Raw genomic sequence first — 16,872 nt, forward strand, 5'->3', positions numbered from 1 at the left:
TTGTTGCATTCTCATTACCATATCACACACTGATTGATTGCTAAAACCCGAGGGAGGTCAATTCCTTAATCATATTGCAAGTTTCCCCCAGTAGAAGTAGTTTACCAGAGAGAGCACTGCAGCCACTGGTATTTTATGCTGAGAAGCTGAAACAGCAATCTTCTCTTTGTCAGATCCCTGTAGGTATTTGTTAATGCAGAGATGGAGGACCGCCTTATAAACTATGCATGCCATCACCCTCTGGCAACCGCCAGTGGAGAGGATGATGGCAGGGAAATGCTGGTTTCCATTAGTCCTGTGAGGCTGGTTAACATAAAATTATCCTTGGGGTTAGCAGGAAGCAGATAAAACTGGGGTGAGTGCTTCATTAAATTTGATGCATAATGGAGACAGGACATTTTTAAAGGCTGATACACCAGTCACATTGATGCAAACAAGTCTGTGCATTTCTCAGACATGAAGACAATTTTAAAAGAAGCAGAAGCCCACATCAGCTACTGCTTGGGTTTCTGCTGCTGTGACCCGTGAACTCTTGCTTGCCGTATATTTCAGTGTCGAAAGAACCCTGTCAAGTAAATAGGACAGAGGACCAGGAGCGTAGAGTACTCACCCTTCAGCAGGTCAGAGTTGGCAGAAGGTGAACTGTGCGTCCTAAACAACAGCCAGTCAAAGTCATCCTCCTCCCCTTGGGTGAAGTCACACAGATTAGGGTCTGAGTCCTCTTCAAACGTGCAGCCAGCAGCTAGAAGATGGAAATGAAATCAGTGACAGAAACAACATTTTTGTTTTACAGCACAGTTTTTAAAGGTAGATTTAGCTCAAAAATGCACAACTTCCAACTAATCAATACATTATTTTCTACCTTCATCCAAATTCCTCTTTTGGTTGATCAACAATCTAAATCCAGCAGTCTATTTACTGTTGAAGAGGACTAAGAAAACAAGAACGTAGGTATTTGTTTAAGAAGCCATAACTACAGAATGCTGAAGTCATTGTTTCAGTTTTAGTGTCATGGTAATTTTTGAGTCACGAGTTAACGTGACCTGTTTTTTTAAATCCCCCCTTTTAAAAGCTGAGCAGAAGTTAAAGTAATAATTTAGGTGTTACAAATTAGCATAATAACCGTAGCACTCATTGCAACTTGTGGCCCTCTTAGACTAATTTTTCATTCATAAAAATTACAATGATGCTTCAACGTGAATGCTAAATTCTTTGCCATGAAATTTACCGAGGTGACCAAACAGCATTTTTTTGCAAGCATTGTGACCATCAGCCACACTGCAGGCTCAACCACATGTTGTTCTCAATGTGCATTTCAGCCGCAGCAAAGCAAACTTGTTCTCATATGAATAAATTCTCTCCAACCGAACCCACAATAAACCCAAGCCATGTGAGCTATAATTACCACAGACTCACACAAAAGGAAACAAAGCCAGGCAAAAGCAATGATTGCCCCTGCATCTGAGGAGAAATACCCCCTCCCATAAAGCATTCACAAACAAGACTACACATCCTAAAGCCTATCCACAAAGGCATATACAAATAGCAATAACATTTGCAGAAAGCAGCCACTCTGGGGAATGTAGTGATTATAATAATACCTCACAACCTGCTATTCTATGTGCCAAAAAGCAAATTTTTTCAAATTATATTTAATAGCTATGGCTTTAATGGCCCTTGGGTCCAGAATAATGTGGTTCAGTTGTTGCTCTCTGCATCTGTTGCCATATTTCACATTAGTTCATCGGCCTGAGAATTACACTCTAACAGTGGGCAGTTTGAACCTGCTCAGTCATAAGACCAGAGGTTGTGTCAGTACTAATTGGAGCAGGACAGCACGAAACAGTCATGCTAATGATAGGAATAACCACAAGCAGGTTCTGAAGGTGACCCCTGTGGTATGCAACTTTATTGCTGCTCTTTTATTTATCCTCTAATCCGCCATTTTTTTTAAAATGACCTCAGTATGACAGGCTGCAGAGAAAAACAGATCCAGCCTTACTGCAGTGACAATTCATAATTCAGATTTTCACAACTTAAGTATAGCGACAGCTTCCTGTATCCAGGAATAGACTAGTGTGGCTGCTGGGATTGTTATAGTTAGTTATGGGGCAAATAATACTGTAGCATTTGAATATTTTGATCCTGATACCCAGGTTGTGATCTGCCAGTGGGGTGGGGGTGTTCCCCCTCCTGGTCTACATGTCTCTGCCTCTGCTAAATAACCTCCACCCCTGGATCAGTTTCATTCCAACTTAAAGCACTACTGTTTCACAGTGAAAATTACCATTAACTAAATAAATGAGAAACCATATTCAAAACATTACAATACTCCCAAAATAATTCTAGAAATATTCCAGCTGTGTGTCAACCACTTGTCTGATTGTTGACTTCAGACTTCCCTACAAAGGTGTGGAGCTTCTTCTTTCAGCTTGTTGAACTGCAGCTACGCACCAGGGCTGCTGTCTGCAGCGTCCTGCAGTTATGCAGGCCGTCTCTGAAGAAATTACATTCATGGTTTGTTGGCTTTTCAAGTGATGGTTCATCTGCTGGGATAGGGTGACCAGCCCAGAGCAGCCACACTCCTGAGTGAAAAGATCAAGCCTAACCTGACTGTCATTCACAGCATCATTCCCAAGTTAGAACTTGGGAATGATGCTGTTTAACAGATCGGAGTCATTTTCACATATTTATTAACTCTCAAACTCCAAAAGTCTACTGCTGAGCTCAGTAAATGGTGCCTCCAGATGTAGACCTCTGACCTCTTCTTCAACGTCAAATAAGGTCAAACTTTTATAAAATGTCTTAAAACTCTGCTTAAAATGCTACTTCCTCTGTTTGTATTGGCAACATTTAAGAAATGATGCTGGTATATGGGGGGTTCTAAATATCACATTATAGTTTGCATCCAAATATTATGTCACATTTGACCTCTGACCTCACTTTTACATTCCACATCTGCCTTTCTTTCAAGTTGACCACAAAATGTGTTACAGCTTTAAAGACAGCATTGAAAGAAAAAGAGAATGAGCTGCCTAGTTAGTTAGAAATATACATAATAAGCTCAAGTTATTCATGTCCAGTTACTTATAAATCAGTGTCTATTATCTATTACCTACATAACTTTACTCCTACATAATGCTGGCAGACATTTGCACTCTCAGAGTGCTTCTTAAATGTTTTCAATTGACAGCATTTTGTGCTGTTGAGATTTGAGCTTTTTGTCTATTAAATACTGAAGTTAAACGGCACAGCTGGGCAAATAGCACGGAAGGGGTATTTAATTTAATTGTATTATTACATTTGCCTGGATTACCTGTGCCTCAAGAGGAAAATGTGAGACTGAGAATAATGCACATATTAGTTTTATTTTTTTTTAAAATATGTTACAATATTCTTGTAAACACTGTGGTTATACGGTCTGTATTCTGAACTTGTTTACCTGAAGTTCATAATGATTCTGTAAACCTCACATTGACAGCAGTAATAAATAAACACTGCTACTCTAACAGGCTTCAGAGTATACAGGACCACTCTGGTTCCTCAATTATTTTCATGAAAAGAAATGATCTATTAATACAATTAAAAATAATCAATTCCAAGTTTCCTGGTTTAGATAAGTGAATATCCGCTTTTAAAAACTTGATTATGGCCTGTGTCCTAAAGGCACTTAGACAAACTGGAGGCCTTACTCCTCTTCTCCTTGCTATCATTTCCTGTCATGGCAGCTATCTCACAAAGGCATAAAATGTGCCAAACCACACTTGAAAACAAAGACAAAAGCATCACTAAGCATATAAAGCCACACTAGCAGCCATATACTTCCATACTGAGACAAACAGATGCTTTGACGAACATGCTAACCTGCTTAAGTGCAGTCCAGCCCACTGATTAATAGAATTATGTGTTGCTGCTTTCTTGTTTAAAAGGTTACAGCTGGTCCAATGTACTGAACAGCAGCACAAACAAACACTTAGGGTGCCCTTGCCTACAGCCAGTCTATTACAACATCACTATAGCCTCCACTGATTGTATGATAACACAGGAGCAAATCTACAGCCATGTAAGCCTGGTTCACTGGGTGACAGTCACAGCCAACCAGGAAGGGAGGGAGTGTGCACATCACCCTCTGGGTTTGATTTATTGTCCCATGCTGGGCTGTTACTGCACAGATCTGCTGCTGAGGCCAGGGGTTAATTGTCCCGCACTGGGGTCTATTTCTAATAGAACAGCCAGAGATATGGGACCTGACACATCGAAACGCTGGCACTATATTATTCCCCGCTGCTTCAGTAAATGAAGCACGCAGACTCCTCCCTACAAAAGTCTCAGAGAAGGAAGCCAGAATCTGAGGCCAGAGCTACCCGGGAATGTCATCTCCTTTAGAGCACACTGGGAGAGATCCAGCTCATCTATCATGACAAGCGGGCTCCCTTGCCTGCTCCTTCTGGAGGACCAATGGGTGTGTGGGGTGTCAGTGGCCATTTTTTACCTGAATAATTACAGCATAATTTAGTGCACTGACCAGGGCAAAGCTAGACACCGCCAAGGTTTGGTGGCTGAGGAAAAAGAGCCATTTCACAGCTTAATCCACTCTTCATTCTGTCTTTGGCTGATGTATGTATTTGGCAATATTCTTACATTAATTTGAGCATAAAAATTGCATGTTATTACTTCTTGGATAAACAATTTCTAGGAATAAGACAGATGAATAGAATAAATAAAAGCTAGATGGCAAGGTCCAGACTCAATGTTAAGCCTGTCTATTTGTCTGTTAATGGAAGTGACTGATCTACTGTCAGCCCCTTCATCTGCAGCTTGCAGAATTAGCAACAAGGCTTTTTATAAATGTTTTTCTTATAATTTTTCATGCTTCCTGTCTTAATCCTAATAATGCAAATTTTACATTTATATTTTAAAATTATATTAGTGTATTGATTCTGCCAAATCAAAGTCCTGAAATGTTTTACTTGTTTCAAATCTGACCAAGAAATACAGTACACTCACTGGCCACTTTATTAGGTACACCATTCAACTGCTTGTTAACGCAAAGATCTAATCAGCCAGTCACATTGCAGCAACTTAAAGCCTTTAGGCATGCAGATATGGTCAAGACGACCTGCTGAAGTTCAAACTGAGCATCAGAATTAATCTCTAGGGTTTATAGAGAAAGAGAAAAAATATCCAGTGAGCAGCAGCTCAGACAGACTGCTGACTTGTCCAGGGTGTACCCTGCCTCCGCTCCACTGGGATAGGCTCCAGCCCCATCCCAACCCTGAATTGGATAGCAGAAAAAAATGGATAGCTGGATGGATCCAGTCAGTGCCAGTTCTTTAGAAGATGTCAGAGATCAGAGGAGAATAGGAAGGTGATAGTCACTCAACCACTTGTTACAACAAGCGTTTACAGAAGAGCATCTCTGTATGCACAACCTTGAAGCAGATGCCCTACAGCAGCAGAAAATAAAACCAGGTGCCACTCAGTCAGCTAAGAATGGGGAACTGAGGCTACAATTCACCCTGGCTCACCAAAATTGGACAATAGAAGACTGGAAAAACACTGCCTGGTCTGATGAGTGTCCATTTCTGCTGCAACATTCAGATAGTAGGGTCAGAATTTGGCTTCCACTCTGCCTCATATCAATGGCTCAGGCTGCTGGTGGTGTAATGGTGTGGGGGATAGTTTCTTGGCACACTTTGGACTTATTAGTGCCAGCTGAGTATCATTTAAACTCCACAGCCTACCTGAGTATTGATGCTGGCTATGTTCATCCCTACCACAGTGTACCCATCCTCTGAACAACCCATGTCACAAAGCTCAAAACATCTCAAACTGGTTCCTTGAACATGACAATAAGTTCACTGTACTCAAATGACCCTCACAGTCAGCAGATCTCAATCTAATAGAACACCTTTGGGATGTAATAGCAAGATATGCCTAATAATATGTCCACTGAGTGGACATTTTCTATTTATATATGCTGTATTTTAGGCATATCATTTATTCAGAATCAAAATAGTAGAGCAAACACTAGTTTTAAGGACTGAATAACCAGTAGGAAACATGGTTGAAATGCTCAGCGGTGCTAAATCATCACTCTGTGGTTCCCTGCATACAGCACAGCTGTGAACTGAAGGGAGGGTCGGATCATTCTGGTGCTGATTTATAGACTGAAGTGAACTAGATTTGTGTCACTTTTTGGTTTTGTCTCTTTGTTTAATGCTAATCTCAGTGTTTACTGTAGTTTACACTTGATCTCCACAGAATAAACCACAGATAAATCAATACATAACCTCTCCGACTTAATAGACAACAAAACTAGCTTCAGATTTACACTGTGGAAGTGATGCGCCAGGCTCTGTCAGAAGATACATCCATCTTCTGACAGAGCCTGCCTCTGTAGCAAGTCCTCCTTGATTTCATACAGACATAAAAGAAGGTGAAAACTTGTTTACTAGACCCTCCAATTTGCCACAGCATTCGAGCTGATACGTGAAACCGTTCTCCAGTTTTATGCGAGCTGTAAATCATGTCTATGAGTCTCTCTCTGCTCATATCAGCAGTTAGTGTCACATGTAGCTCTTCATATTAGATTTGGTATCTCGCCCTCTGTTTACTTGTTTAATCCCCTGCCTTGCTATCTAATTAGAGTGTTGCTGTGCACAGTGAATATTGTCAGAATCTCTGCTTATCCCCTTTATTTGCATACGTTTTTAGGCGTAACATCGCTGGCCTAAGCTTCTTTAAGGTGCCACTGCTCTGACAAACTTTTCACTCGAATAAATCATAATCAGAAAAACAAGCAGAGGAAGAAATCAAAGTCATTCCTGAGCCCTGGACTCCGCAGTATCACTAACAGTTAAGGTGTTGTTGATATTTCAAGACCATTAAACGATCAGTGGACAGCCATCAAAGTGAAATCTTAAGAGTGTACGCCCTCTCTTTTTTAGAATATTTCAAAGAAGAAGAATGGCATACTTTTGAAACCAGAAATCCTTTGATCTGAAACACTGCGGCTAATCTTTTCGCTCCTTCGGAGATTCACTACAGAGAGTGAGCAGAATAAAAACAGCAGATTCCAACAGGGCAGTGTTTGTACAGATTGTAAATTAGCAGCACTTGTTTGAGTACCAAATTGCCATATCGACCACTCACAGAGGCAGCAAAAATCTGTATGGGAGAACACTGAAGTAAATTAGCTCAAGTGATGTAATTTGAAGGGGTATATGTCCGCATAATGAAAAATTCTGGGACTCTTGACATGAGCTCACAGGCAGCACAGAAATCCTTAACATGTTTAATCCTTTAATCCATGTCATAAGACCCCCTGACCAGGTCTAAACTGCAGAGCCCTACCTGTGGCTCAGACCTGAGAAAGACTTTAAAATATAAATGTGCTAGGAAGTGAATGAAAATTAAGACCACAATGTTAATATATAAGATATTTTCAGAAAATAATAGATTGTGTTTATGGATAAACTGCACTGATGTGCAGCATTGTCTGATACAACCAGAGATTTAAAAGGACCCACAGTAAACCTGGAACAGCAAAATATCCCAAGGTGAAATCTGAGATTTACACAGTAAATCACCATATCACCCATACCTACATGCACTATTAAATAAGTGGAAAAGTAAATGGAACAGTCATAAAGGAATACGCACATAGTGTGTCATAATGTGCTCTCTGTCCACTCTAGAAAATCTATAAAAGACTGATGTAGCTCACAAATGGATTACTGCCAGCAGAGTTCTTCATGGTAGTTTCACATGAAGCAGCACTATTTGTAAAGTGGTGTTATTTAGTCTAAATTGGACAATCAGTGATTGAGAGGATGTTTCTGCCCATAAAGGATCTTTCAGGCTGTTTTCACCTGTATTTATCCTGGCTTCAAAATAGAGAGTTATACGCTGCAGCTCTCAGTCACTTTAGACCTTTACAGCTCCCACATATCATAATTTCCCACCAAGAATCAGATGTGAATGTTTTTCCACGTAGGTCACATATAACATATAAGGTTTAGACAGTGATATCAACAAGCAGGTCCGATTGCTGGGTGTGTGTGTTCCTCCTCGAATGTGTAGATATTATTCTTGGTTAATTTACTGACATATATGAGAAGATACTTCTTGTTGTTATGGTCCAGTGCATCCATGGCTCCATCATTCAGCCAGTTAGCTTAACTTAATCTAAATACTGCAAAGAAAAAAGGGATTCTGATTCAATTTACCCTGAGATCCATACGAAAATGAAGATTCAAGAAAGAACAGCAGCACAAAGACAAGCCAGGAAAGTAAGGTGCATTGATCTTCTCATGCAATCCTCAGCAAGAAAGCCTGTTGCTGAAAACACTCATTTAACACACAACTTCATGAAATAAGACCCAACTTGGCAAAAAAAAAAAAAAAACTGCAATCACTTTTATTTTCCTTGAAATTCCAAGGATTTCAGGCTACCATTCGAAACTTGGCATTATACATGGAAGGTTTAATATCTGGTGCAAAAAAAATGAAATATAATAAAATAATCAAAGCGTTGAAGCAAAAGTAATAAATGCATACATCTGTGAAGCCGTTTGGGCGTTTTTGTCTGAGAAAATTTTAAACCAAGTGAAAACAAACCAGAATTTAAAACACTTAAGACCTAGTTGCTTGTTAATAACAAAAAAATTGGAGGGCTCAGCTCCAAAAAACATTCGCATGCTCTGCCCTGCTGGAGATTCCAGCATCTGCCCTTAATTATGTGGCAGTCTGGATAGGTAATGAACACCAGAACTTGTCGAGTCATCTGGGAAATGCAGCCTGACGAAGAGGCACGGTTTCTTGTTGTATCATCATCCACAGAAGGGAAAACAAACCGTGCTGAGAAGCTGAGCGCTCTTCCACTCCACACAGAAAGCCTCGTATGATTCTGGGGTGAGTGCACGTCTGGCTGCTGGGGATCCAGGTGGGAACGGGTGAGTAATACTGGAAGCAGTTAGGGGGAGGAGAGTGGTTGATTTGCATTGCTGTGAGTGTGGCCCTATGCATCAGCAGGGGACAGGTATATTTATTCACTACAGAGGCTCTCCTCCCTACCACTCCCGGGGCTGCCTCTGAAAACCATCTATCCCCACACCTGAATACGCAATGAAATCATCTCTCTGCCTCCCTGGGCATTAATAACTCAACCCTGGTGGCTGGATGGGGCCAGTCAGACACAGAGGGACTGGAAGCAGATTGAGAAAAAGAAAGGGTTGGAGATGGTGAACAAGTACCGCAGAGGTGCTCAGCTTCAGGGTGTACTACACTGAAAAACCAGTGTGCTGCTACGGAGCATCTGGAGGGGGTGGAGAAAATAAGAGACTTTTAGAAAATTACTAAGGTGGGAGAGGGGAGGCCTGAGCCTTAGGGTTGTAAGAAGCAAGACCCCCACTGCATTAATAATGTGCTCCTCAGATCCTCCCCTTCACTTTGAGGAAAAATATCAATATCTTACAGTGATAACACTATTGAACTGCTACCACTGACTGCCATTTCTAATTAAAAGTACACAAACAGAGATGAGGTACAAAACGAGACTGATGAGGCAGGGGGAAAAATACATGACTAATTTTACCCTGCTGCAGAAGTTAGATAGAAAAGAGAATAAAAAGAGCAAATGAAAGGGAAAATTAGGATCGCTTTAATAGGAAAAATTATATACAAGTTGTTACATTTGTAATATTTGATGGTATTACGTATCAGTATAATCGTTCAGTTAGTCAGACTTGTTGGCCTGACTTTACTAGAAGCCTTTTTTTTTTTTTTGTAAAACATTACACTGCCTGTATAATCAGATCAGTTTTGAGGGAAATGTGACATTTTACAAAAACATTTCTAATCACTGTGTATTCTGTTCATGCTCTTGCTTTCCCCGTATTGTTCCGTTTCAGGCAGCCAATCACATGCATACGGTTGGGTCTATAATTTGTTGGACAATGATACATGTTTTTGTAATTTTGCCTCTGTACACCACCACAGTGGATTTCAAACCAAACAATCAAAGTGTGATTGAAGGGCAGACTTTCAGCTTTAAATGACGGGGTTTAACCAAAAAAAAAAAAAAAAAATTGCATTAACTGTTTAGGAATTACATTTTCATACACAGCCCCTCATTTTCAGAGGCTCAAAATTAACTGACATGGTTTTAAATATAAGGATTGTTTTTAATACACGTAGGAAAATCTTTTGCAGTCAATCACTGCCTGAAGTCTAGAATTCACGGACGTCACAAAATGTTGTGTTTCTTTTGCTTTACTGCAGCCACTTTCAGTTGCTGCTTATTTGTGGGTCTCTCTGCTTTCAGTGTTGTCTTCAATGATTTCAGAGTTCATCCGGCTACTTCTATCAGCAGTCACATCATCAATAAACACTAGCGACCCGGTTCCACTGACAGCCATACATGCCCATACTCTAACATTGCCTCCATCAGATTTGACAGATAATGTGGTTTGCTTCGGATCATGAGTTGTTTCTAATCTCCTCCTCCGTACTTTTCTCTTCCCATCATTCTGGTACGAGTTCATCTTGGTTTCATCTGTGCAAAGATTTTTTTTCCTGAACTGTGCAGGCTCTTTTAGATGTTTTTAGCAAGGGAACAGGCCTCACCTGGCCATAAAAATGCTTGTTGAACCCCTTGAGTTAAAGCTGAAAGTCTGCACTTGATCTTGATCTTGAAAACTATTGAACTTTTTTCTTATAAGATGTCAAATAATTTAAAATAAAATATTTAATTTGTGAAGACTGACATATTAGCTTTAATGTGATGGGGACAATAAACACATGATACAGAGAAGAGATTGCTTTTGTGTACATTTAAGACTTGTAATGAGGATAAAATACTATGGGATAGGTAAAGTTAAAGACTCACATGATCCTACAGTATAAAGAAAACACACACACACACACAACCTCTACTCCTTGTCTACTCTGGTAACTTCCATACTTTCACAAAATTCAAATGAAGTAAAGTTACACAAGCAGAGAACATTTTCCCTTTTCATCTTGTGAGCATGAACAATGACAAAAAGGCTTCCTACAGCTGTATTCACACCGAACCCAAAGATACCAGTCAGCTGCAATTCATCTTGAAATTAATTTTGCCTTCACTCTGAAAGACTGCTACAATATTTCATCCTCGATGGTAGGTTGATGATAAAGGTATCCCAGATGTCAGTGGAATAAGAATCAAAAATATTAATCTTCTGATATCAGCCTTTTCTGTGCTGTTCTGAGGGCAGCACAAAGAAGAAAAAAAACAAGGGCACAGAGACAAAAGCAGCCTGAGCTTGCTGTCTTTTTTCTCCTTTTTAGTGAAAACATGAAAACACTGATTATTCCACTTTCTAACGTCAGGGGCAGAAAAAACATTTCTGTTCACACTGATGAAACGGCGTTTGTTCTATTAACCTATAATCTATTCTCATCAATATCAATGCATATTCATCTCCACTTTGCATTTCTCATCACCTCCACTGAAGGAAAAATGGGGAGCATACACTCACTGGCCACTACATTAGGTACTCCTGTTCAACTGCATGTTAATGCAAATTAATCGCATTAAAGCAACTCAATGCATTTAGGCATGCAGGCATGGTCCAGATGACCTTCTAAAGTTTAAACTGAGCATTAGAATGGAGGGAAAGGTGATTTCAAGTGACTTTGAATGTGGCATGTGACCTACTGGGATTTTCTACACAACCATCCCTAGTTTACAGAGAATGGCCCGTTAAGAGAGAAAATATCCTGCCATTTTCTTGAAGAAAATGTGTTGTTGATGCCAGAGGTCAGGTAAGAATGGCCAAACTGCTTCAGGCTGATAGGAAGGCATCAGCAAGTCAAATAACCACTTGCTACAACCAGAGATGCAGAAGAGCATCTCTGATTGCACAACCTTCAAACAGATGGGTTACAGCAGGTGACAGGAAAAAGTAGGTTACAATTTGCAAATCCTCACCAAAACTGGACATTAGAAGATTGGAAAAACATTGCCTGGTCTGAAGAGTTTCCATTTCTGCTGCAACATTCAGATGGTAGGGTCAGAATTTGGCATAAACAACATCCTGCCTTGTATAAACAGCTCAGGCTGCTGGTGGAATAATGATCTGCAGGATATTTTCCTGGAACACTTTGAGCACCTTAGTACCAATTCACCATCGTTTAAACACCAAAGCTTACCTGAGTATTGTTGCTGACTATGTCCATCCCTTCATGACCACAGTGTACCCATCCTCTGATGGCTGCTTCCAGAAGTATAATGCATGATGTCACAAAGCTCGGATCATCTCAAACTGGTTTCTTGAACATGACAATGACTCGCTGTACTGGACCCCTACTCACTGTGTTCACTGTACTCAAATGCCAGTCACCAGATCTCAGTCCACTAGAACACCAAGATTCACATCATTAATGTCCAGCTGACAAATCTGCAGCAGCTCAGTGATGCTATCATGTCAATATGGACCAAAATCTCTGAGGAATGTTTCTAACATTGAATCCATGAAGAATTAAGGCAATTGTGAAGGCAAAAGGAGATACAACCCGGTACTAGCAAGGTGTGCCTAATAAAATGTCCAGCAAGTGTACATTTTCTATTTATACATGCTGTATTTTACTCATATCATTTATTCAGAATCAAAATAGTAGAACAAATGTCAGTTGTGAGACACTAGTTTTAAGGAATAACCAGTAGTAAACATGGTTGAAATGCTCAGCGGTGCTAAATCATCACTCTGTGGTTCCCTGCATACAGCACAGCTGTGAACTGAAGGGAGGGTCGGATCTGATTTATAGACTGAAGTGAACTAGATTTGTGTCACTTTTGGTTTTGTCTCTTTGTTTAACACTGATCTCAGCATTTTCTGTAGTGTTTACTGCAGCAATTAAGACAGATCTCAAAGCAAAATGGGGTCCAACCCATTACAGGCAAGGTGTACCTATTAAAGCGGCTGGTGAGCGTATGTGTTTTGTGACAGCAAAGCAAAATCTAAAGCCCAATAAAATAAATCAATTTAATTAGCAGGCTCACTCTTCAACATCTGCTTTGCTTTAGAGAGACAGAGAAATTGGGGTGGGGTGGGAGTCTTATAAAGGAACTAATCCTGTAAGTTCAAAGCAGGGGAACAATAACTCCACAGTGTGTCTGCTGACGCAGTGAAGAGGGCCACAACAAAGTGAAGGACCAGAGGACATGTGTCTCCTCCAGCCAGTGAAGGACCAAGAAAAAACTGCAGCAGGGGACTCTTATAAATTTAGAGGACATGTAAAAGGGATTTTAACCACTAAGCCAAATACTGCTTGTTTTGATAAAGTCCAACAGAGAACCACCTTTTTATCCACTGCTGTCTGTCAGTTCTTGCTTAAATCATCGTGTTTGCAATTCCTGGTTGGTTTTCTTTTTGGTTTAAGGCAAGATCTGAAAGAACTGGTTACATAAAATTGATCAACAGCGGAGGGCTCAGTTCTGACTGACATTTTTCACCATGTTCTGACATCTGACAGCTGTGACTGATCAAGAAAATACACAGCAAATTAATCAATAAGAACAATACTAGACTTATGGTAGCACCAAAACATGTTGTTTGAAGATGTGAAAGGGTTTTCTTTTTTTGCCATTTTATGAAAATTTATGGCCACTGGGTTAATTTATTAATCAAAACGCAATCATTATAGTAATGAAGTTTTGTTGGGAAGCATGCATAAATGGCTTTTTTCCCCTCTAATTACCTTCCTGGCCTTTTTAATTTATGGTTAATGAAAACAGCTCATGGATTTCTTTTTTTTAAAGATGTCAGGGTTATTTTGAGATGCATATGAGTCCATGCCATCACTGTCAAATGTTCCAAAATTGCATTTTAAATCTGTAAAGTAACACAATGACACCGATGAATATTGGAGCTTCATGTAGCTTAATCCGATACATTTCCTGTGAAAACACACAGTGTCATACAACAGTTTTAGCACTCATAAAGAGGAGATGAATATTATACTATGACATACCTCACTTGTAAAAATAATTGATCCCTTTAATTTAGATAGTAATGCCTCATGACCTAATCATAATGATTCATAATCCATCTTAGCATCATGAATCACAATATTATTGCATTCTCTCCACTATGGAGTCGTTCAAATGTGCTTAAGAGGTGATTACGATGTGTCAAACAAATAAAAATACACACATTTGTTTTTAATACATTACTTACAAACATATAGTATGTGCAGTCTTTAGGTAAGTAGTAGAATATGTGCCTAACTAAAGGATTAAAATATGCAGGCTTGAATATTTCCACCTGTTAACGCTTCCATAGCTGCTGTTGCAACAGCTGAGTGGTTGAAGTAAATATATGATTCACTGCCTGGCTGAGCAGCTAGAGTTAGAAAACAGCTTCCTGGTTCACAGACGGGTTATTTGAGTGGTTTCTATGAAACTGCCTACAGTGCATCACGTGTAGCAAAGGATAACCAGTGGTTCGTTTAAAGGTCATGAGCACAGTGTCTGAATTTAACATTGACACTTATTTGGGGTAAACAAACTCCCACACCAGCAGGAACTACAGACACTTACTTCCCACTTCAGCTGACCTCCACCAATTGCATGCAACCCCTGACCAGCTGAGCTGAGTCCATTTGACTGCATGTCCTCTTCAAACTGCCTGTAGCGTCCCAACTCACCAGGGTGGGGGTGGGGGTGGGGGGGTACTGGTGTCTATCAACTCTGCTAAACTACATACCCCGTAGCAGCTTCATCGCTCTGCTGCCTGTCAATTCCACTTACACAAAGGCAGCCAATTGCTGTCTGCACAACCTGCAGCCTTTCAATTCCACTAACCCACATATAGGATCGCATGCAGGGAGGAGAGCAGGAGAGCAGCGTTTCAGTTCACTCAGCCTTTCTTTGTGTGTCTGTTTCTAATTCGCCATCCATTGTTTTTGTCTGTAGCACATTTAGAATAAAACATGTCTTTTGTTTTTACACTTGACATCAATGAGGAGGAGACAAAGGACGGATAATTTTACCCTTCTTACAGGGCGAAACAACGTTCTGCCAAAGATGTTAGAAACGGTCTAGTGTTTTCTAAAGGCCAAGATTTTCCCTGCCTATGAATCCTTTACTAAATAATCAGGAAAACAAACTAAGTCATATGATTTAAAATGTTATTTTGAAACAAGAGGAGGAAAGAAAGGAGAGGTGAACATTGTGAACTCTCGAAGAGTCTACATGAAACAACTCAAAAAGATTGTGATATCACTGATCTTTTTTTCCTGTATAGTATGTACTTTTAAGTCTTGCTTTTTTGGGGGGGGGGGGGGGGGGGGGCTGTGGCAAATCTGAAGTTTGTATATGCTCTAAAGGCCACGACTTATTGACAGAGACAGAAAATATTCCTGAAGCAAAAGAGTTCAGTGTCAGGTTTAATTCGTGATCCGGAAGCAGTTTTCTGAGTTTAACAGAAACACACAGATGCACGTGGCTGATTCAAACTATCGGTTTGATTAAAGATCCATCCATCCGTCCGTCCATCCATCCATCCATCCATCCATCCATTTTCTTCCACTTATCCAATTCAAGGTCATGGGGTTGCAAGAGCCTATCCCAGCTGTCATGGGGCGAGTGGCAGGGTACACCCTGGACAGTTCAACAGTCTGTTGCAAGGCTAACACACAGAGATAACCATTCACACCTACAGCCAATTTAGAATCACCAGTTAACCTTAAGCACACGTCTTTGGACTGTAGGAGGAAGCCGGAGTATCCGGGGAGAACCCACGCAGACACGGGGAGAACATGCAAACAGAAAGGTGTCGGCCGACTCGTTCATTTAAGCTCAGGATCTTCTGGAGGCAACAGTGCTAACCACCGCACCACCGTGCCTTGGCTAAGGCATATTTGAATTATTTAATGACTTGCTTGCAGTGTAGAATTGTGTCAACACTCATTTCTCATTTGGTTCTCTTTTTTCCACGATTGGGGGGTAAAAAAACTAAATATCAAGAGACTAATACTCATCAGCTTTTTGCTTAGGGTTTAATTGCATTTGATTTACCTCTCACTGCAGGACACTAGATTGTTCTAAATGAGACAACCTCAAATTAGTGAGAAACAAAATAAAGAGAATTTTAAGGCAGAAAAATGCATTCAACTCAGCACGCAGATGTGCAGCCTAACGTGACCTGTTTTAAACCGCAGCTAAGCTTATGTAATGATAACTGACAGAGCAACCGCCAGTGTGAATCTATCATATTTAATAAAAGAAAGAAATCTGCCTGACAGCAAAACCCAAAGTGTTGACTGTAATTAGACTGCACAACATTCTTAGTTTGTTATAGGCTGAATACTATTTTAAGATATCTGATGACTGACTCCACAGCTATGCAGACGAGGAGCCTCGTCCCATTTCTGCCTGGCATTTTAACGGATTAGAAGCGAAGAAGGATAGTGCCACCTGTGCTACAGGAGCACTGAGGGGGAGCCAAGAGATATTTAAATCTGCTTAAAAAAGAAGTTAAGTATTTGTGCAGGGACAGGGTCGTGAGCGAGCTGCGCAGCTGATTTGCAGAAAAGGGTTGCGCTGAAACGAGTCCTTAGACAGGTGTTCTGCAAGGGTCCCCAGAAATGATATGAGAGGAAAAAGTCAGTGGCAGGTGGAGGAAAATACTGACAAAAACACAGATGTGAATATGAATAATAAATCCTCCCTATTTTATCTTATGTTTAAATTTTTTAAAAAGTAGCATCTACAGCCTGTACACTGCTATCTACTAACGATTTCACAGTGCAGTGCATCTTACAGCTGTAAAATCATTGTGGGAGTCTATACCTGCAGTGATGATGCAAAATAAAGACGGGCCA

General features: G+C 40.3%; 1 protein-coding gene across 2 annotated transcripts in view; it reads right to left on the minus strand.

Moving 5' to 3' along the window:
• Positions 1-16,872, minus strand: part of ptprub (protein tyrosine phosphatase receptor type Ub) — a 191,727-nt gene that overhangs the window by 139,305 nt on the left and 35,550 nt on the right. For both annotated transcript variants that reach the window (XM_030749001.1, XM_030749002.1), the window contains exon 2: positions 611-742. In XM_030749001.1, coding sequence (XP_030604861.1) covers positions 611-742 — 132 coding nt within the window. The remainder of the gene's footprint in view (positions 1-610; positions 743-16,872) is intronic.

This window comes from Archocentrus centrarchus, chromosome 16 (assembly GCF_007364275.1).
Source record: "Archocentrus centrarchus isolate MPI-CPG fArcCen1 chromosome 16, fArcCen1, whole genome shotgun sequence".
NCBI classification, from domain to species: Eukaryota; Metazoa; Chordata; class Actinopteri; order Cichliformes; family Cichlidae; genus Archocentrus; species Archocentrus centrarchus.